General features: G+C 45.5%; 1 protein-coding gene and 1 non-coding gene across 4 annotated transcripts in view; one reads left to right on the plus strand and one right to left on the minus strand.

Moving 5' to 3' along the window:
* The window catches only part of ASTN2 (astrotactin 2), an 869,558-nt gene that overhangs the window by 309,499 nt on the left and 537,290 nt on the right, over positions 1–22,769 (minus strand). For all 3 annotated transcript variants that reach the window (XM_029062728.2, XM_029062730.2, XM_029062729.2), the window contains 3 exons: positions 17,806–17,930; positions 15,926–16,030; positions 14,066–14,245 (listed from right to left, as the gene is read on the minus strand). In XM_029062728.2, coding sequence (XP_028918561.1) covers positions 14,066–14,245; positions 15,926–16,030; positions 17,806–17,930 — 410 coding nt within the window. The remainder of the gene's footprint in view (positions 1–14,065; positions 14,246–15,925; positions 16,031–17,805; positions 17,931–22,769) is intronic.
* LOC114811943 lies at positions 22,123–22,260 on the plus strand. The gene has a single exon (XR_003759638.1). It is a non-coding gene; the product is annotated as a small nucleolar RNA SNORA7 (small nucleolar RNA).

The raw sequence follows: 22,769 nt of genomic DNA on the forward strand, positions 1-22,769 counted from the left end.
CCAGGCTTTCCCTCCTCCTGACTCTTGACTCCCATCATTTGCAGCAATATCTCAAGAGGAGATCTCCCACCTCCTCTGAAAATCCTCCCTCTTCACCTGCACCTCTGACCCTATCCCTTTGCACCTTATCAAAACACCTGCTTCCTTCCTTCTTCCCTTCCTAACCCCCATCTTCAACTCTTCGCTCTCTTATCCCTTCTTTCCCACTGCTTTCAAAAATGTCTATATATTCCCTACCCTAAAAAAACCCCTCCCTTGACCCCTCAACTTCCTCTAGTTATCACCCCACCTCCCTCCTACCGTTCCTCTTCAAACTCCTTGAATGAGTTGTGTACGTTTTCCATTTGCACTTTCTCTTTTCCAGTTCTCCCTTGACCCACTCCAATCTAGCTTCTGTCCCCTTCAATCCATGGAAACTGCCCTCTCAGAGTTCGTCATTGATCTCCTTCTTGTCAAATAAAATGACCTCTACTCCATCCTAGTCCTCCTCAACCCCTCAGCTGCTATTAACACTGTGGATCATCCCCATCTCCTGGAAACATTTTGTAATCTTGGCTTCATTTACCCTGTTCTTTCCTGGTTCTCCTCCTATCTCTCTGGCCACTCCTGCTCAGTATCCTTTGCAGGTTTCTCCTCTGCCTCCCACCCTCTAACTATAGACTGTAAGCTCATTGTTGGCAGGGAATATGTCTATCATTATACTGTACTCTTCCAAGCACTTAGTACAGTGCTCCACATGCAGTAAGTGCTCAATAAATACGACTGAATTGAATGAACTGTGAGAGGCCCTCAAGGCTCAGTTCTAGCTCCCCTTTCTATTCTCCATTTTCATCCTCTCCCTTGGAGAACTCATCTACTCTCTTGGCTTCAACTACCATCCCTATGAGGATGATTCCCAAATCCGTATCTCCAGTCCTGATCTCTCTCCTCTCCAGTATCATATTTCTGCACGGCTCAAGACATCTCTACTTGGATGCCCTGCCAACACCTAAAACCTAACATGTCCAAAACAGAAACCCTCATGTTCCATCCCAAACCCTCTCTTCCCCCTGACTTTTCCATCACTGTAGACATCTCCAGCATCCTCCCTGTCTCAAAACCTTGTAATCTTGGCATTATTTGTGACTAATCTCTCTCACTCAACCCACATATTTGATCTTTCACTAAATGCTAACAGTTTTATCCTCACAGCATCACTAAAATTCATCTTTTCCTCTCCATCCACATTGCTACCATGTAAATCCAAGCACTTATCCTGTCCCAACTTGATTACTACATCAGCATCCTCACTAACCTACCTGCCTCTGTCTCTCCACACTTCATTTCATACTCCAGTCTGCTCCTTGAATCATTTTTCTACAAAACCATTCACTCCATGCTTCCCCACACCTCAAGAACCTCTATTGGTTGCCCATCCACCTCTGTGTCAAACAGAATTTCCATACAATTGACCTTAAAGCATTCAATCAGGTCTCCTCCTTGTACCTTGCCTTTCTGATTTCCTACTTACATCCCAGTCCTCACTCTTCTTTATTCTAATGCCAACCTATTCACTTTACCTCAATTTCAACTATATTGCCACTGACCAATTGCCCAATCCTGCCTCATTCCTGGAACTCCCTCCTCCATCATATCCAAAAGACCATCACTTTCCCCACTTTCAAAACCTTATTAAAATCATATCTCCTCCCAAAGTCCTTCCCCAACTAAGCCCTCATTTCCCCTCCTCTCTATCCCTTCTGCACTGCCCTTGCACTTGGATTTGCACCTTTTATTCACCCTATCCTAATTCCCACAGCATTTACACACAAATCTGCAATTTATTTCTGTACATTAATTTCTATCTCCCTTTCTAGACTGTATGTTCCTTTTGGGCAGGGAATGTGTCTACCAACTCTGATACATTGAATTATCTCTAGCATTTTGTATAGTGTTCTGCACACAGTATGCCTCAATAGCACTGATTGATCTCTAATAATAATAATAGTATAATTTTTAAGCAGTTACTATGTACCAAGCACTAAGTTCAGTACTAAGTTCGGTACTAAGTTTAGCCCCACAGCACGTTGTACTTATTTGTCATTCATTTATTTATACATATTAATGTCTGTTTTCCCCTCTAGACTGTAACTTCATTGTGGGCAGGGAATGTATCTGTTTATTGCAATCTTTCAAGTGTTTTGCACACAGTAAGCACTCAATTAATGTGACTGAAAATTGAAATTCTAGGAGAGGTAAAATATAATCAGATCAAACACAGACCTATCCCACATGGGATTCACAGTCTAAGGGGGAGGAAGAATTAGTACTGAATTCCCATTTTACCAGTGAGAAAACTGAGGTGCAGAGGGGTTAAGTGACTTGTTCAAGGTCATACAGTAAGCAAATGGTAGAGTTGGGATTAGCATCCAGATCCATGCCTTTCCACTAGGCCACACTGTTTCTTTAAAGTCCTAGTCTTTAAGGACCCAGCTTTATAGCTTGTTGTGGGTAGGGAATGTGTCTATTTATTGTTGTATTGTACTCTCCCAAGCATTTAGTACAGTGCTCTATGCCCACAGTATGCACTCAATAAATACCAGTAAAGGAGAATTCTCTTGTCTTTTTTTCACCCACACCTCCGATAACACACGGTCCTTGACTTCACCTAGAATATCCAGGAAGGACAGAGGAGGGAAAGACTCCGAAGACTCTTTCCTTGGTGACAGTGATCCTTCTCCTAATGGCCTTCCATGAGTACCCCAACCTCAGCTGGCTTGACTAACCAACAGGGTTTAGGAAGCCCAAGGGAAGAGCTATTTGGGATGTGGACTATCAATCAATCAATCAGTGATATTTACTGAGCGCCTAAGAGGCAGTCATAGTAAAGATGTGTTATTCAGCAAGAACAGGCTGGGATCCAAAGACAGCAAGAGCTTGGACCATATAGCTGGCCTTGGCTAGAATTAGGGGGATGCCTTGGTGAGAGAATAGCAGTGTGGCCTAGTGAATAAAGCACTGACCTAGGAGTCAGAAGGATCTGGATTCTAATCCCTGCTCTGACACTTGCCTGCTGTGTGACCTTGGGCAAGTCAATTCACCTTTCTGCACCTCAGTTACCTCATCTGTAAAATGAAACAGAGAAGTGAAGTGACTTGCCCAAGGTCACAAAGTAGACAAATGTCAGAGCAGGGATTAGAATCCCGGTCCTTCTGACTCCTAGGCCTGTGCTTCTTCTCTGTCGAGTTTGAGGATACAGAACACCAGAGGGTGTGTTAGGGACAGGCTGCTTATTTGAGGAGAATATATAAATAGCTCCAAGTGAAGAAGGCTGGATCTACTTGCCACTTTGGCTTCCCATGAAGTTCCAGAAACACAGCATCATTTAAAGTTGGGCTTCAGTGTTTTCTTTAGGAGAGTCCTCTGCCAAAACTCATCTTGTTGCTGCTGCTGCTTCTCCTTAGTTACCCCTTCAGCAGTCACTTGGGCATCTCTTTCCTGACTCGGCCATGTCCAATAGAGCTGAAAAACTTCACTTACAGATTTTCTATGGTATTTGTTAATCAGTTACTATGTGCCAGGCACTGTTTTAAGAGCTGGGGTAGATATAAGCTAATCCAGGTTGGATACGGTCCATGTCCCACATGGGGTTCACAGTCTTAGCCCCCATTTTACATATGAGGTAACTGAGGCACAGATGAGTGAAGTAACTTTCCAAAGTCACACAGTAGACAAGTGGCAGAGCCAGGACTAGAACCCAGGTCCTTCTGCCTCCCAGGGCCATGTTCTTTACACTAGGCCATGCTGATTCTGCCTTGGCTAACTGTGACGTAGGCATAGTGATATCTGCTATCACCCTGGGATGGGTAGAGGGAAGGATAACAATTGTGAAGCACTTCTCACATACAAAATGGCTGTTAACACAGCTTTATTGCTCTTTCCTGGCAACAGTCACATATGGGTACTCAAAGAGAGATCTGACCTGTGTCTTGGATTGAGGGCAGGCTGGTCTGATTAAATGGCAGGAGTCCAAACTAGGTTTAGAATAAAGACTGATATCCTGGGGAGGGGGCTGGGGGGGGGGGTTGTTATATGATCCACACAGAGTAAACTCTCAATAAATACAATTCCTTGGTTAGCTGATTCAGGGGAATCAGTAGCCTGTGTGACTGCAAATGTAAATCATAGACCTTAGAGTGATATGAAGAAACAGAATGGCTGTCTAAAAATGACCCCAGATTCCCTTAGCCTGGTACCCCACAAACTAAAAAAAAAATGTCCATGTGCTACATAGCCAGTAGATTCTCACCTTCCTTACCAGGGGAACATTCTTGGCTTTCCAGGTCGAGATTGTGCCTTTATTGACTTCTCTTTTGGTGGGACAAGTCACTTCCAACATGGACTCATTCATGTCTCTCCCTCCCAAATTCAACAAACTGTAGTTCTCTTCAAGTGAAAAGTCTTCCTAAAATCTCCCTCATGAATTCCAAACACACCAAGTTGAATCACCCCAACAACCACCTCTAGCATTTGAGTATTTATTTATACCCATCCTCATCACATGACATTGTTGTAAATATTGCTATGTTCTTCTCCTCCATTAGAACTCAACTCCCAAAGGGTAGAGAACAGGCCCCATGCTTCTGGTTTACTTTCCCGAGAGCTTAGTACAATGCACCACCCCCAGTAGGTGACTGATTGAGGGATTTTCTCTCTCGTTCTAAGTCGGCCACCAAAGCAGCAGACCCCTTGAGCTCTGCATGACAGACAGGCTTAGTTTCTAGCATAGCTGGTAGTCCAGGTTCTGTCCTCTGCATAGCTGTGCCTGGCAAGGGCAGTGGTTGTACAGGGAAGGAATCCCCCTCTCTGGAGGTGCTGGCTGAATCAAGACCTCCTCAGATGCAGCGTCATGACTAACGAGGAGCCGGTGGCAGCAGGAGCAGGCGCCAGTGGAGGAGGAAACCGAGGCTGGCTCCAGCCAAGTGGATCAATGGTCAGGTCGATTTCAGAGGCACGGCTCAGCTGTCCTCACTATAATGAGTTAAAGTGTTGCTAGGTAACATGGAGCCAGAGCCAGGCAGACCTGAAACAAACCCCTTTAATCATTTCAAACAAAATCAAACCTGCTTTGCTAACATGCTCTGTTCCCCCTCCACTCATCCCTACTTTTATTTTCTGAAGGAGTGATTGAAGCTAGAGGGAAGGGCACCTTTTGGGGTTTTCACAGCATTAAGAATCCCTCCAAACTGTGGGAGGTTTTATTACCATAATTGGATTCCTGTTGTTTCAGTTGCTGGGGAAGGGGCTTATAGCTCTTCTCATCCCCTCGGCTAAACGGCAGGCCTCAACCCAAAATGAATCTGTTGGTTCTCAGCCCAGGGCCCAAGAGGCAGGGGTCTGTGGAAAATACCGTCCTTCACCCCTAGCACTTATGACACCAGTACCCCCAGTCAGGTAATCTCAGCAGATGTTCAAATGAAGATGAGAACTGGAGTAGCAATGCTTAGTGGATAAAGAACAGACCTAGGTGTTAGACAGACCGGGGTTCTAATCCTGGCTCCGCCACTTGTCTGCTGTTGACCTTGGTTAAGTCACTAAAGTTCTCTGGACCTCAATTACTTCATTGGTAAAATGGGGAATAAGACTGTGAGCCCCATGTGGGAGAGGAACTGTGTCCTTGCTAATAAGCTTGTATCTATCCCAGTGCTTAGTACAGTGCCTGGCACATAGTGATTTATAAATACCATTAAAAAGAAGAACAAGAACAAATCGCTACTGGAGTTTGATCTGCTTCCAAACACTTGTGCCAAAGAAAGAAGAGCAGGAAAGTGTCCAGGAGGGGGAAGCTGCAGTCGATAGGCTGAAACTTTTACTGTCATTTTCTCTAGGTGTGTCAAATGGCAGAGTGCAACTCTGTCAGCTACAGAATCTCCCACCCCTTCCTCTTACCCGACTCCTCACAGCGGCCACTGCACCCAGCTACAAAAACTAGGACAGAAATCTCCCATGTCCTCCTCTAGTATGTGATTAGGAGGAGAGATGGAGAAGTGGGGGAATGTAAGTGACACTGGGAAGCAGCATGGCCTAGTGGAAAGAGCACAGAACTGAGAGTCAGAGGATCTGCTCTAATCCTGGCTCTGCCATTTGACTAATAATAATAATGGTATTTACTAAGAGCTTATTATGTGCCAGGCACTGTTCTAAGTGTTGGGGTAGATACAGGATAATCGGGTTGGACACAGTTCCTGTCCCACATAGAGCTCACAGTCTTAATGTCATTTTACAGATGAGGGAACTGAGACCTGGAGAAGTTAAATGACTTGCCCACAAAGTCACCCAGCAGACAAGTGGTGGAGCCAGAATTAGAACCCATGACCTTCTGACCCCCAGGCCCATGCTCTATCCATTAAGCTTGCTGTGTGACCTGTGGCAAGTCATTTAACTCTTGCGTGCCTCAGTTTTTTCATCTGTAAAATGAGGATTCAAAACCCGCTCTCCCTCCTCCTTAGACTGTATGTCCCATGTGGGACTGTGTACAATCTGATTATTTTGTACCAATCACAGCATTTAGAACAGTGTTTGGTGCTTCACACATCCCACAATTATTACCTTCTCAATGGAGAAAGGGCGTAGGTCTCCCAAAATGCTGAGCCTGCCAGGTTTCCCACTAAACCTACCCTGTGAAATGCTTTAACTTAAGAGAGCATTATCACTTTTCTCTTTGTTCAGATTAATACTCTGGACAAATACTATTATAATAACCTACTGCCACTTGTTCCAAGCTCCTCAAAATACTTCTTGGGCAGTTTTTATCCTCACATCACTGGGATGAGGAAAGATGGATAACAATAATAATAATGATGGTATTTGTTAAGCACTTACTATGTGCCAAGCAGTCTTCTAAGCACTGAACACTCTTCAAAGCACTGAGCGCTGCTGGACAAAGTATGGGGCTAGAGGACAAGACACCTGGGTTTCTGTTCCAGCTCTGCCACCAAATTGCTGTGTGACCTTGAGCAAGTCACCCAACCTCTCTGTGTCTCAGACTACCCATCTGTAAAATGAAGATAAGACATGCTTCTTCCTACCTCTCACAGAGTTGGGAGAAAAAAAGATAAGATGAATGTTAACAAGTCCCTAAGAAAAGTGGCCTAGAAATCTAAGGCATAGCTCAGCATGATCACATGCCTACAAGGAAAGAGAAATTGAGAATTACTGAAGGTTTGTCAGCTTTCCATAAGGAATGTGTAGCCACTGGAGATTTTTGAGGTAAGGGTTGTAATGCAAAAAGCCTATTAAAAAGTGATCAGGACAGTAGAGTGAATAACTGTGGTCAAAGCATGGGCCCAGGAATCAGAAAGTCATGGTTTCTAATCCCGGTTCTGCCGCTTGTCTGCTATGTGACCTTGGGAAAGTCATTTCACTTCCCTGGGTATCAGTTACCTCATCTGTAAAATGGGGATTGAGGCTGTGATCCCCATGTGGGACAGGGCCTTTGTCCAACCGGATTTGCTTGCATCCTACACAGCACTTAGTACAGTGCCTGGTACATAGTACTTAAATATCATAAGTATTATTGTTACTATTATTATTAAACAGGAAGGTCTGCAAGAAGGCTGATAGAGTAGTCAAGTTGGGATGTGACAAGTGTTTGGACCCAGACCTGTGGGACTCACAACTATGGCTTGGACTGTCCATGGAACTCCTTGTGCCCTTGAGACAATGTTTTCTGAGAGGCAATGTGCTCAGAAGGAGAGCTTGGTCATTAAGACAGTGCCCAAGGGGCTTCCATAATGGCAGACTTCAATCCGGGTTCCAGAAAAGACCAAAAAGAACACAGGTGAAATGAGGGACAAGTGTGAGTCCAAGGAGGCTTACATCAAAATGTCTCCAATGGGCCAAGCTGACCTCCCAACAGGAGACGAAATCCATCAAAGCAGCATTCTTGACTTCTGCTGTGGCATAAAGCTTTACCCAGCACTGAAGAGGAGGCAAGGTGATTGGGGAAGGAAGCCCCGATCTGAAGAGGAGGCTGTCATTCAACAGGATCTATGATGAAAGCATGAGGAAAGTCTGTTCCATATGGGCACAATTTAAAATTGGGACTACATTCTTTTTTTAGGAAGTTTCATCGAGTAGAAAATGACAGTCTCGTGGGTGGATAAAGGTTTAATTAAACACATGCTGTATAGTCTCTTCCTATTTAAGGGAAAAGATGGCCCCACTGAGGAATCTGATTGGCTCTGGGTCTTGGTGTATATCAAGAATAGTACTTGTTAGCCTTATTTTATTTTTAAAATGAAGCAAAAATATCTAGGTAGCTCTTCATACCAAAATGACTAATTATTCTTTAGCAGGTCCTTCACATTTTCTGCAGTGGTGTTTTCGTCGGAAACCTTTAGCAGTTTAATCTTCTCTTTAGTCCAAATAACTCAACTGAATGGATTTTGGGGGGAGATTGTTTTCTCCCCTTCAACTCAATACTCTTAGTGTTTGACTTGTTGACCTTGAACACAACCTCAAACCGGAAAAGCTTTTGAGGTCACTGGATTACCAGAATGTGATTTCTCCTAGGAAGGGAGGGTGCTGGTTGACCTGGATCCTCTATTGCTCATTTCTCCATCCCTGACATTCATTCCCTCTCTGCCCCACCTAAAATTGGTGGGGGAATGCTAGAGCTAACATTTAAAACTTCATTATAATACAAATGGAAATTCAAAATCTTCATTCCCAGGGAAATGATACTAGAGATAAAACACCTTTTAAAAACAGAGACAGGAGTATATCTGCACCTGACTTTTAGTCTCAAGATGCCTTAGAACACCAGCCTATGTACAGAAGGTCTGTCTTTACAAAAGAGTTACTGATTGCTTTTCAAATCGAAAAAGTTACAGTTTCTCTCTCAATCACTTCACTCTTTCTCTTTTCTCTCTCTTGTTCTGCCTCTTCTCCTTCCTCATCTCTCTCCCTCTTTCTGTCTCTCCTCTCTTCAAAGAACTCTCAATCAATTGATGGTAAATACAAAAATATAATAGGAACAGAAAAATACAACAGAGCTAGCAGACACACTCCCAGCATTATCTTGACTCCCTTCTCCCTTTCAACCCCCATATTCAGTCTGTTACCATAAGAGAAGTAGCATAGCCTAATGGATAGAGCATGGGCCTGGGAGTCAGAAGGTCATGGGTTCTAATTCTGGCTCCACCACCTGTCTGCTGTGTGACCTTGGGTAATTCACTTCACTTCTCTGTGCCTCAGTTATCTCATCTGTAAAATGGGAATTGAGACACAGCCTCACGTGAGACAGGGACTGCGTCCAACCCAATTTGCTTGTACCCATCCCAGCAGTTAGTACAGTGTCTGGCATATTCTAAGTGCTTAACAAATACTACAATTATTGTTATCCTGTTGGTTCTTCCTTCACAAACACCTCCAGAATCCACCCCTTCCTCTCCATTCAATCTGCCAGCATGCTGGTCTAAGCACCTGTTATCCTCCACTTTACAGACCTCCCTGCTTCCAGTCTTTCCCCTCCCTAGTTTATTCTTCACTCTTTTGTACTAATAATTTTTCTAACATTGCTCCTCACTTGTTCTTCTCCAAAACCTCCAATGGTTGCTCAGTCTCCTCCACACCAATAAGAACTCCTGATCATTGTCTTTAAAGCACTTACTCACTCCTCTCCACTACAACCCAGCTTGCATGCTTTGCTCCTCAAGCCAACCTACTCACTGTTTTGATTTTGTCTCCAGCTGCCGACCACTTCCTCACATCTTCCCTTCTGCTTGGATATTGCTTCCATTTAATCTCTGTCTCCCCGGCTACAGTGTAAGCTCCTTGAGGACAGGGATTGTGTCTACCTACTCTTTTGTACCCTCCTCCCAAGTGCTTAGTACAGTGTTATGTGCATAATAAGCACTCAATAAATCTCACTGATTGATTGATAGATTGTTTCACACTTAGAAGAAAACTTATCTACCCATCTTCAAAGCCCTCCTGAAATCACATCTATTTCAGGAAGCCTTCCCTGAATAATCTCACATTCCCCCACCCTATTTCCCCAATTATTACCACCTCAGCATTTTCCCATTACCTAGGCTCTCAGACCCACACGACAGCTTTTATATTCCTATCTTCAAATTCTACTACTTCCCCCTACTGGTAATTTATTTTAGTGTCTGTCTCCTCTGCTATAAGATCCTATAGAGCAGGAATAAGGTCTAGTCACTCCATTGTACTCTTCCATGTACCTAGTATAGTTTTCTCTACAAAACACTCAATAAATACTACTTATTGATATCTTTCATCTTTCCTTTCTCAACTACTTGACCTCCTTATCATTCTCTCATCTCATTTTCTCACTCTTTCTTGTTCTCTCTCTCTTATTCTGTCATTCTCTCTCCAAAATTTTTTAAAGCAATTAAAATAAAAGGCATCTGGCAAAACAAAGACACATTGTAAGAGTCCACATGTAGCAAGCGCAGCTTCTGTAATCACTTGCTACAAATAATTGGAGATGCAACCTTGGAAAAACAGAAAGTTGGCTAATTTTCTCTCCATCTCTGTCCCCAAGAGAATGGTAGAAGTAAAGCAGCTACCCAGCAGAATTAGGTAAAGTATTTTCTAATGCGGGGTTGCCCAAGATAAAGAGGCTTCATTATGAATTTTTAGATATGCAATTCATAAAGTTACTGAAGCAGTGAGCATTAGTTTTAAATGGTGTAAATCAGTTTGACTAAGCCTAGACTATTTTGTTATGTATGTTGAAGTTAGCATTTATTAAAAAAAAAACAGCTTGGCCTAGTGGAATGAGGACAGGCCTGGGAGTCAGGAGTCGTGGTTTCTAATCCTGACTCTGCCACATGCCTGTTGTCTGAGACCTTGGGCAGGTCTCCTAACTTCTCAGAGCTTCATTTTCCTCATCTACAAAATTGGGTAAAATACTTGTTCTACCCATCCAGCTGTGAGCCCCATGTGGGACTGTGTCTGATGTGATTGGACAGTATCTTCCGAGAGTTTGGCTCATAATAAGTACTTAAGGAATACCATTATTGTTATTATTCACCTGAGAGGGTATGTAGTGGGTATTAGTATTTCATTACAGAGGCAACAACTGGACAAAAGCAAATGGAATGGGGTGTAAGTGGGTGGAGTTTGGACATCAGCAGTTCCTGCACTTATTTCCCCTCCCCTTGCTATAGGGATGTGTGACACAACTGGGCCGGATTCCACATAAAGCCTCTTGGTTGTGTCCTGCTAAAAAATTAGGCAGAAGAATGTTGTGTGTGTGTGTGTGTGTCTGCATGCAAGCGTGTATGTTTGTATGTGTTTCTGGTGGGAGGGAGCATATGATCCCAATGATGACCCTGTATGGGACCAAATCATAAGCTGACAAGAGGAGGAAGCACTTCCCAGAGGCCTCCACCTCTGGCTTAAAACATGGGGAAACACCCCTCTCAATCTGACTCTTGCTCTCTGCTCGCTAAATCTGATTCCTGCGTTTCTCTCCCACCATCCCCCGACACCAAGGCATCAGATGGTCCAAAAACCTGTTAAAGATTTCTTGACAAACTGCAATCGTGGGATATTGTGCCTGCAGAACGAGATGACGTCAAGGAGGAGAGCAAGCGTTTTGAGGTTTGGAGGGACCATGAAGATAGCTGGGTGTGAGGTAAGAGATTGGGGACAGAAGGAGGAAGGAAGGCTGGTGTTCTGCCAGTGCCTCAAGGGAAATCATTTTCTCTGATATAGGAAAAACCTTGGAAAGCTAATTTCCCCAACCTGCTTTCTGTTTTACCACAGACTGTTCTGCAGAGGGACCAGGGAGCAGCAAGTGATCCCCATGTCCCTCATTTTGCCTCATCTTAGAACAGGGAATGCAAGGGCAAATACCTAGGGCAATGATAGGAGGAAATCTGACATCCCCACCTCTAGAAGAATGGCATAGTGAATACAGCACAGACCTGGAAGTCAAAGGTCATGGGTTCTAATCCCGGCTCTGCAAATTGTCTGCTGTGTAACCTTGGACAAGTAATTTCACTTCTCTGAGCCTCAGTTGCCTCATCTGTAAAATGGGGATTGAGACTGTGAGCCCTATGTGGGACAGGGACTATGTCCAACCCAATTTGCTTGTATCCACCCCAGCACTTAGTACAGTGCCTGGAACATAGTAAGCACTTAATAAATATCACAGTAATTATCTTTCTCCCTCCCCCAACTCTCTCTCTGGAAGGCACAACTTCTAAGGTCCGAGTTTAATCTGACCCAATCCCCATGCCAGGAGGCCTTAGTGGCAGCCATGTCTGCTAAATGATTAGTAACTGGGTAGTGGAGACTGCACATTCCCCACTACATTCAATGAATTCTGCAAGGGCATCACTATAGAAAAGGCTCCTTTGATTCACGTGATTTAAAAATAAAACCACAGGAGCAGTGCAAATTTGAATGCAACTTCAATCATCTTTGCAGCTGTGAGGGAAAAAGCAAGGGGGAAAAATATCCATGTTCTACCTCCCACCACACCCCTACCAAACACACATTACACAACTCACACACAAAAAACACCCACAAACACCCCTTCCCTGATGGCTTTTACCATTCTAAAACTCAGCATTACTGCCTTTAGGATGCAAGGTGGTAGCTAGTCTTCAGCATCCCAAACCAGCAGAGGGTGAAAATTCTCATTGCAAGCTTGAGATCACTGAAACAAATGTTGCCATATATCCTGCACACTGCTCCGTCTCTGCTGCCCCAACCACCCCTTCTTGGAGGTAGAGAGGCAAGGAATGGGGGAGTGGGCTGGCCAAGGGAGGTGGAATCTAGAAGAACAAGTCTGAGAAGTGCAGTGAGCACCAGGGATGAAATAAATTGGCTCAGGGAATAGGTACAGTGATAACAGGGTTTTTATAAACATAACCTAATTGTATTACTTCAAAGTCCTGAAGTTTATTGCCCTGTTTAATGATGTGTCTCCTTATTTATAGTGTAGCACAATGAGTCTTCTATTGATTTAATACACTTCCTTAAAGACCGTCATTGTCACAGCTATAAAATGGAGCTAGTCCCAGACAGCTCAATTATATGTCGCACTTACACAATCCTCCCCCAAATCACCCAGGTTTTGCTAGAGGGTGACAGGATGGGGCCAAAATGGAGGCCAGAGGAGGTGACTGGATGCCAGTGGTTGGGAGGACAGACCCTAGGTCAAGGATCTGCTTTTGACTGTTGCTGTCCTGTTAGGAGGAGATTGGGGTGGGGATGAGAGTGAGATGGAATCCAGCAGGGGAAAAGGTGGTAGCAGGAAATGATGGGGCCAGAGGATTCAAAATGAGGGACCTGTCTCTTGGCCTTGGTCTTTGACTCCCTGGTAACTGATGAGAGTACACTACTCCAGGAGGCCACCCAAAAGGGAGTCCACCAAAGGGCCCAATACTTCTTAACCCTTTGTAAAGTCCCAACATTTAAGTTACTCCTGGGCACAAACAGTCTGGAGAATAGCCGATACAGGGAAGCCCAAATGTCTCCAGGAAACTGTCCTCTCTTCTAGAAATGTTCTAGTCTGCTCATGTACCTTCAGGTGAGCCAGATGACTGTAAGTGATGGAAGCTGGTTCTTTCACAAAGAAGTGGGGACATTGAAACCCTCCACAGTCACACTCAGTTCATGCTTCCAGGTTGGAGACCAGACAAATAACTCACAAAATGTCCAAGCACAGGGCATTCCTCTAGCTCCCAAACAGGCACTATATTCTGCACGCTGGGAGTGCTCAGACCAGTTGTCTGAATGAGATCACAAGAAGAAGCTTCCCCATCTCTCTACATACACCTTTCTCCTTGTCTTCATCCTCCTCCATCCCCACCTCCTATTTACATCCATCCCATCATGCCCATCCATTTACAGTAAATTACACCTGCAACCTTGAACCCCTGCTTTTTTCCTAACCACCTGTGAACCTCATCCTTTGACTAGATCAGGGTTAAAGGGGTGAGAGTCCTGAGGGTTGGGGAGATGGAACCTGGGAGCAAGTGCCCTATCAACATCTGTCATGCCCAGCAGCCCCACCCACACCTTCTCCAGCTCTTCTTACCTTTCTGATACTGCAGCCAGAGCTGCTGCTGGACCTTCTTGCTGGGGAAATGGATGCCACAGGTGAGCTCAGAGCCATACAAAGCCTCAGCTATGTAGTGAGAGCCGTACTGTTGGTTGAATGACAGCAGCTCCTCGCGGCTGCTCTCTTTGTTGAGGATCTTGAGGATATTGTTAAACCCTAGAGGGGTGACAAGCAAGGAAGCAGATGGGTCACTGTTTCAGGAGATCAGTGGCCAAGGGGCCTTAGATCAGCTGCTTCTGAAAATGCTGGAAGGGAACTAACTGTATTAGCTTCAGGTGGTTTGTTTCTGTTTAGGTACTTGGGGATTTAAACCACCTTCGGAAGTAGTGCTAAATCTAAAGATAATGATGGTGCCAAACAGAGGATGAGGGAATGGATCGCTCAAACAAAAAAGGAGAACTCATCCATCTCACTGCCATGTTCATGTCAGGAGAAAAAGTCCCAAATGAGAAATGTTTGACCAAGCAAACTTGGTGGAAATGGGTTTGATTTAAAACACTCATTTCCCCAACCTTGCAGCTCACATCAATTAATGAATTAATGTTGTTAAGTAATGAATATGGTGATGTGAATAACATCATTCTAATACGTGCAAAGTAATTAGTCAGAACAATGCGGAGTAATTATGCAGCTCTTTTCACCCAGTGATCCAGAGAACTTTACAAACATGAACAAATGATTCCCCACCACAACCAGTCAGGGGGAAAACAGCTGGTAACTTTGCTCTGGTTCACCACTGGAGTAATGGGGAAGGAAAAATCTGCCTGTAAAGTTAGCCAGAAATCTCTGAACAGAATCCAGGGAGCCTCCATTCTCCCCTCCACAGCCAAAGCATCTTATGCACCAGCCAGATGCCAATAGGGCTGCAGAAAGTGATTCAGCTCCTCTCCAAATCATCCCCATTTTAGTTGGAAAGGGTGGTCTCTGCAACATCCAACTATTGCTCCGTGACAGGCTGATGGGGAGGGTAATCACCCAGGAAGCCATGGGGCATCCTGGTGAAACAGAACACCAGCTTTGGAGGCTGGGCAATTGCTGCCCCATTCCTGGAAATTGGCTACCTGTTTGGCTTCTTGTCTCTCTCTTGTCAGAGCATGATTAGTTGAGAAGTAGGAGAATGGCCTGTGTGTATGTGTGTGTGTGAGAAATCCCTCGATAAACATACCAGAGGAGTTGGCCAGACAAAATTAAGCCTTTGAGCAGTTGAACAAAGAGTCTAATCATGATAATAATGACAACTGGGGTATTTGTTAAGCACTTACTAGGTACTGTAGGAAGTGCTAGTGTAGTAACAAGGTAATCATTTTGGACAAAGTTCCTGTCCCACATGGAGCTCACAGTCTAAGAGGGAGGGAGAAAAGGAATTTAATTCCCATTTTGGTGAGGCACAGAGAAGTTAAATGCCTTGCCCAAGATCACGTGGCAGGCAAGCAGTACAGCGGCATTAGAACTCAGGCTTCCTGACTTCCAATTCAATACACACTAACATACCTCATTTCACTGGGAGTATGTAACAGTTTCCAATGTCTCACTTCCCTCTCCACTGTCCCCCAGCTCAAGAGCCACATTTGGTTCCAAGAAGATCCAGATGGAGCTTCTGGGTCACAGGTAGCAGACCCCTGCTCCAGAGCAAAAAACTGGCCCCTCTGAAGTTGTTTCTCCCTGTTCAGTGACCATATAGTCAGACTACGTGATAAAGTTGACCCAGTGGCCATATAGTCAGACTACGTGATAAAGAGGCCTTATGCCTTTATGTGACAGAGGCCTGTTGTGGACTAGAAGTCAATCTCCAATCATTTGACCTGAGGCCCTGAGCCACAGGTAGGAAGGTCTCACCTGCTGAGAGGGTGATGGCACTGAGTTTCACTTTGTACAGGTTGCTTCTGACCCTCCATTGTTGCACCATGGGGTAGCCCATTGCTTCGTCATAACGGATGTCACCTGTGAAAGGAGAGCAGAGATTCAGACTCTAGAGAACAGACCTAAAAAAAAAACTAGGACAGAGGATGGGTAGAAGTGTGCTTTGAGTCTTGCTGAGTGGGTCAAAATTCTACAACATTAGATGCAGTTGAGCCTAATAGAAAGAGCACAGACCTGGGAGTCAGAGGATCTCAGTTCTAATGCCAGCTCTGCCACCTGTCTTGTGTGTGACAAGTCACTTCATTTCTCCGAGTCGCAATTCCCTCAACTGTAAAATGGGGAGTTAAATACCTGTTTTCCTTGCCCCTCAGACTTTGAGCCCTTCATGATGCAAGGAATGAGTCTGATCTGCTTACACTTAACTCCGGCACTCAGTACAGTGCTCGGCGTATCATAAGTATTTAACAAATACCAAAATTATCATTGGCATTATTATTATTATCAAAATCATGAATATCATCATCATATTAGAATCGCAAGAAGCAGGACAGGAGGGGCAGGACCACCTCTAGACGTCCCAGACCAAATGCTTCAAGCAGTCAGAGATGGAGCTCAGACCAATCCGTGGATCACCATGCCCACGTCCGTAGGCTTTCACTATTTCCAAAAGGACACTCTTCTCGTTTGTTCTGCAGGAGCAGAAGATCCCACCTCAGTGTCCTGGCATGCAGAGAGATCAGGTACAGGGGATCTAGGGATTGCAGTGGGAGAACATATTGGAAGCACAGCTGGAGTTGGAGGCTGATGTTTGGTTTTGATTTCCAATTTCCCCAGTGACAGTAGCTGGTACAGAGCCTCTCAGAAAAAGCCTCTGTAAAGAGGTGCTGGAGTGAGCTCTGGAGGAGATAACCTAGTGAGTGAGGAACGGTATGGTGGTAAGGGCACCAAGAAGGCAAGGCAAGAGGGGCATGATTGGGGTGGGGAAGATCACTCGGGGGTGATGATAATAGCAGTACAAATAGTGTTATTCATTAAGTGCTTACTATGTGCCAAGTGCTGTGCTAGATATAATACAATCAGACCGGACGCAGTGTCCCAAATGGGGCTTGCTGTCTAAGAAGAGAAAGAACAGATATTTTATTTCCATTTTCTAGGTGAGGAAAGTGAAGCTTAGAGAAGTTAAGGGATTTCTCCAAGATCACACAGCAGGCAATTGGCAGCGTGGCTCAGTGGAAAGAGCACGGGCTTTGGAGTCAGAGGTCATGGGTTCGAATCCCAGCTCTGCCGCTTGTCAGCTGTGTGACTTTGGGCAAGTCACTTAACTTCTCGGTGCCTCAGTTACCTCATCTGTAAAATGGGGATGCAGACTGTGAGCCCCACGTGGGACACCCTGATTCCCCTGTGTCTACCCCAGCGCTTAGAACATTGCTCGGCACATAGTAAGCGCTTAACAAATACCAACATTATTATTAATTGGCGGATTAGAGCCCTTGTCTCTTGCTCCAGTCCTGTGCTCTTTCCTCTAGACACCCCCCCTTTCTACTTCTCTAAAGATAAAGAAGAGAGTAGAAGAATTTGGAGACATCATAGCAGGAGAGGGGAACTAGCCCCAGACACCCCAGATTCTGTCGAGCAGACTAAAGGTCATCCATCCAACTCAATCTTAACTACACAGCTTTCACTCCAACTATGCGAACCTCCCCATGTCTTTAGCCTTTCTGACTAGGGTCCAGGGCAGCCCAGGACTTAGCCAATCTTCCTCTAGAAGAAGCACCCCGAGATCTCTCTAGACTGGACCATCAAAATGGAACAGAAGGAAACCAGGATTGAAGTTACTGGAGAAGGGGAGGGCTTACCGGTGAGCAGCTGGAGGTCTGGCAGGGGCTCGGAGAGGACCCCCCGACACTGTTCCTCCACTGGCAGCGGGATCACCATCAATCCATCAGCTAGCTGGGGAAAGTCCTTGATGAAGTTGTTCTCCCTGGGGAGAGGGAAAGGAAGATGGCAAACCCAGTGGCACAGGGGGGCTAAGAGAAGGGGGCCCACAGAGTGGATGATAAGAGGGAAGTTTTTAATAATAAACAAAGAGCAGGGAAGGGGTAAAGGAAGATTTCCTTCCCCCCGCTCACTGTTCTGCTTACCCCCTGCCCCTCTGCAAACTTCCAGCCATTCCCCCCCGAAACTGTTAGGCCTCCTCTCTCCTGCAACGAACACTCCCCCCCACACATACATGCTCACATCCTGTCTTTGTTTACAAGTGTACCTTTCACCTTTTGATAATTGCATCTTCATGATCAAAGAGAGCAACCCCTCTCCAGACTGCTGCCCAACAGGATTTGCTGTCTGCTGCAGAAGCTTTCAACAGCACACTGCAGTGTCACATTCCATGAGATTATGTCTTTCAATTGTTTATTCTGACCTCTCAGTTTACTAGTGCTTCTGTCCATTCATCTAGACTGAAAGCTCCTTGTGGGCAGGGAACATGTCTACCAAATGGGCTGTATTATACTCTCCAAAGTGGTTAGTACAGTGCTCTGCACATGGTAAGTGCTCAACAAATACCAATTAATCATATAGCAAGAGCTTGGGTACCCTGTAGTCTCCATTTTTCTCATGTGACTCATGCAATAAAGCTGTGTTTCTTCAAGCAATGCCTCTTTGCTAGTGAGCTTTTTGTATTCCTGATCTTGTTCTGCCATTTTATGTTGAATAGGGCTCCCAGCTGATGCTGGGGAAAGTGAGCTGCAGCAAGTATTTTAGAATTGCCTGGCATTATCTGTAGGATTGGATGGCCTTGTTTTCCTTTGCCAGATCCTATTTTCCCAGAAAAAGTTATGGGGAGGAATCACACAATCTCCCAGTCTCACAGTGCAGTACCACAGAATTGGTAGGCAGGTCCCCTGCTGGGGAGGAGTGGAGTGAGTGGGAGGCTGAAGGGAAGGGGGAGGTGCTTTGAGAGGTTTTAAAAGAATTGGGCATCTTCTTCTGGGAAGAGGTTTTCACCAAGACTTCTGTTGCTTAGAGTAATGAAATGCATTTTGACTACAAAGAGGCTTGTCTTTGTGTACCCTCTGTTCTGTCAGCCTAGCATTGTCTGGGCTCATTTGACAGCTGGATCACACCACCCTCACCACTGTGCACTCACACTTTCAGGGGGAGGGGAAGGCCACAGAAAACAGCAAGACATGTTAGGAAATAACCACTTAGGGCAGAAAATAGGAAGAGTCCACATGGTTCCTTGGGCCCAGGTAAGCAGGCTCAATCACCTGGGGACAACACCCCTGGCATCTTGTTTCTTGTTAGGGGAGATAATTAGAGGATGTTTTCTCAATCCCAACCCCTCCCCAGGACCTGCAAGCCCGTCAGTGGGCAGGGATTGTCTCTATCTGTTGCCGAATTGTACATTCCAAGCACTTAGTACAGGGCTCTGTACATAGTAAGTGCTCAATAAATACTATTGAATGAGTGAATGAATGAATGACCTAGATGAAGCCCCTGCTAGATTCGCCCTGAGAAGGAAGGAGAGGAAAGTAGGATAGAACTGAGGAAAGAAGGATGGTCTAGTGAGAGAATAAGGAGGGAGAGGAATCTGAGTAGATTGACAGAGGTGAAGGAAATAATTCAAAACAGAATTTGTAAAGTAAAACACTTTGAGGCAAATGCCCCTCACACTGGCCCCAATTTAGCTGCTCCCACTCAGACTTATTTACATTAATGCCTGTCTCCCCCTCTAGTCTGTAAGTTTGTTGTGGGATGGGAATGCATCCATTATAATGTATTCTGCCCAGCGCTTAGTAGTGCTCTGCACAAACTAAGCGGTCAAAAAATAGAATTGACTAACTCAAATCTGTCAGCCAGCAGGCGGGCTGATGTAATGGGAGGACACCGTCAGCAGATGGCTGTAGCTTCTTTTCCTTCACCTTTCTCAACAGCCTTGCAGCTGAGAGAGCTGCTCACAGGCTTGTCCAGGGAAGTTCCAGCCGGGCTGGGGTGCTCCCAGCCAGGGTTTTAGGACTGCACATAGATTGTGGGGAGCAGCCTTAGGGGCGGGACCAACTGTGAAGGAAAGAGCTCTTGGGAAAGAGGAGATCTTCCTCTTTTTCCTCTTGCCCCTCCTCTGCGGAGGCACTGAGAAGATGGAGGATGGGAACTGCACTAGGTCAGACAGGAGCGTGTGCTGGGAAAGCATAAGCATAAAAAGACCACCAACACCACTCCCCTCAGCATCATCACAATAATTCATTAAGTGCCCACTGTGTGCTGAGCACTGAGCTGGGAGTTTGGGAGCATTACAGCAACAGTAGAGGCCCTGGTTCATGGTATTAGTGACTGCTGACTGGGTGCTGAGCACTCTATGAAGTGTTTGGGTGTAGACGATCCCTATCCCCAAGAGCTTTCAGACTAGACAGGGGACAGGCACTGAAATAAATTAGACAGATGTGTACGTCAGTGTTGTGGGGTTAGTACAGTGCTTTGCACACAAATAAGTGCTCAATAAATACGATTGAATGAATGCAGCGTGGCTCAGTGGGATTAGGAGTCAGAGGTTATGGGTTCTAATCCTGGCTCCGCCACCTGTCAGCTGCGTGACTCTGGGCAAGTCACTTAACTTCTCGGTGCCTCAGTTACCTCATCTGTAAAATGGGGATTAAGACTGAGCCTCCCGTGGGACAACCTGATTACCCTGTATCTACCCCAGTGCTTAGAACAGTGCTCAGCACATAATAAGCACTTAACAAATACCAACTTTGGTAATGAATGGGGCTAGAGGACAAAGGTATATCAAAGTACTTAAGGGGTACCAACCAAATTCAATGGCATTGCAGAAGGGAGGGCTTATTTGGGGAAGGCCTCTTGGAGGACATATGATTTTAGTAGGGCTTTGAATATGGAGAGACATGTGGTCTATCAGGTATGAAGATGAAGGGAGTTCAGAGACAGAAGGAGGTCATGGGCAACATCAGAAAGTTTACAATCCAGGATGAAAAATTGGGCCTGGATTTTCCAGGCCTATTATCTTCCTCTGGGGTGGTTTTGTTCAGACCAATAACTGGATGCTTCTCGAGGCTGCCTCGACCCTGCCCAATCCATCCTGACTCCTTCCTTCACTCACAGTCCCAAGAACAGGAACACGAGCAGTAATGGGAATTTATGAGAAGTAATGGTATTGTTTAAGTGCTTATCATGGACAAAGTACTGTGTCAAGTGCTGGGGCACTTGTGCCATGACCTCTTGTTTCCAGATGCTGGACTTGACTGACAGGAAGAACCACTCAGAGGTCACAATCACAATTGAACTCATTCTTCCCTTCAGCCTCAGTCCGGCAATTCTGCCTGATTCCACACCTCTCCTCTTTTCCTGCTAATCCTCTCACCACCCAGGACTCCTTGTTCTCTGATGCACTTGCTTCACAAGAGCTAGAACTGGGAAGCCTGGGACAGAATGTGGAAGTTTTAATGGAGACTGATGGGTTGGGGACTCCATCCCTCCAATAACAGAAGAGGCAGGATAGAGAAATCACTTTTAGAAACCTAAAGGATGCCTCGTTTCTCTCCCTGCCTCTTGGCTCCCCGTTTCCTCAGTATCACATGCCATCCATTTCAGCCAGTTCCCTGGGGTACTGGGCTAATGAGTAGCATAGCTGACAGCTGTTCTTTGGAGGAGATCAGAGGATTTTGTAGTCCTCTGGGATGTTGTTTCCATCTCTACAAGATCTGAGCCCCAGGACTCAGTGGCATGAGGGAGAACTATGAAAGCAGATCCTCTGGGCATCATCTGCAGGGCAAAAGTTAAGCGCTCAGAGTTGTTGCGAGTCCCGTGGGGAGAGTCAGGGCACAACTAGGGGTGTGGCTGCCTAAGGAGCAGAGATTGAGTCACAGTGTCCCCAAACTGACTGCCCTGACATTATTACTGTCTAAAGTGTCTCTGAGGTCTGTAGAGGGCAGAGGAAGACTCAAGGAAAGAACACGGGCCTGGAATTAAGGGGCCTAGGTTCTAATCCCAGCTCTGCCACTTGCCTGTTGTGTGACCTCGGGCAAGTCACATCTCTGGGCCTCAGTTTCCTCATCTATAAATGGGGATTAATACCTATTCCCCTTCCTGCTTAGACTAGGAGCCCCTTGAGGGAAAGGGACTGTGCTTGACCTGATTATCTTGTACAGACCCTAGTGCCTCCCCTCTCAGGATCACACTTGAAAAGTTTCCAGTATTCTACCAGTCTTGGCCATAGGAGGGAGAGTCAAGCAGAGCCATATCCATTCCATTCCTAGCCTGAGCAGTGGGTAGCGAGTGGAAGACCATCTGCTACATGACAAAACTCACCTGTGCTGGGCAGCAGCAGCATGGGAGAGAATCAAGGGCAGAGACCCAAGTGAATTGCATGGAAGAAGGCAATGGTAAACCTCTTCCATATTTTTACCAAGAAAACTCTGTAGATATACTACCAGAAGTATTTCAGATGGAGAGTGGGGCATTCTGGGAGAGATATGCCATGGTGTCACTATGGGTCAGAGACAACTTGAAAGCATAAGGCGAGACAAGACCCTACTGCTTAGTTCAGTGGTTGGAATTCACAGTAAGTGCTTACAAGAAGCAGAGTGGCTTAGTGGAAAGAGCATGGGCTTAGGAGTCAGAGGTCATGGGTTCTAATCCTAACTCCACCACTTGTCAGCTATGTGACTTGGGGCAAGTCACTTACCTTCTCTGTGCCTCAGTTACCTCATCTGTAAAATGGGGATTAAGACTGTGAGTCCTAAAATGGGGATTAAGACCGTGAGTCCCATGTGGGACAACCTGATTATCTTGTATCTACCCCAGAGAT

Source organism: Ornithorhynchus anatinus, chromosome 4 (assembly GCF_004115215.2).
Source record: "Ornithorhynchus anatinus isolate Pmale09 chromosome 4, mOrnAna1.pri.v4, whole genome shotgun sequence".
Taxonomy (NCBI): domain Eukaryota; kingdom Metazoa; phylum Chordata; class Mammalia; order Monotremata; family Ornithorhynchidae; genus Ornithorhynchus; species Ornithorhynchus anatinus.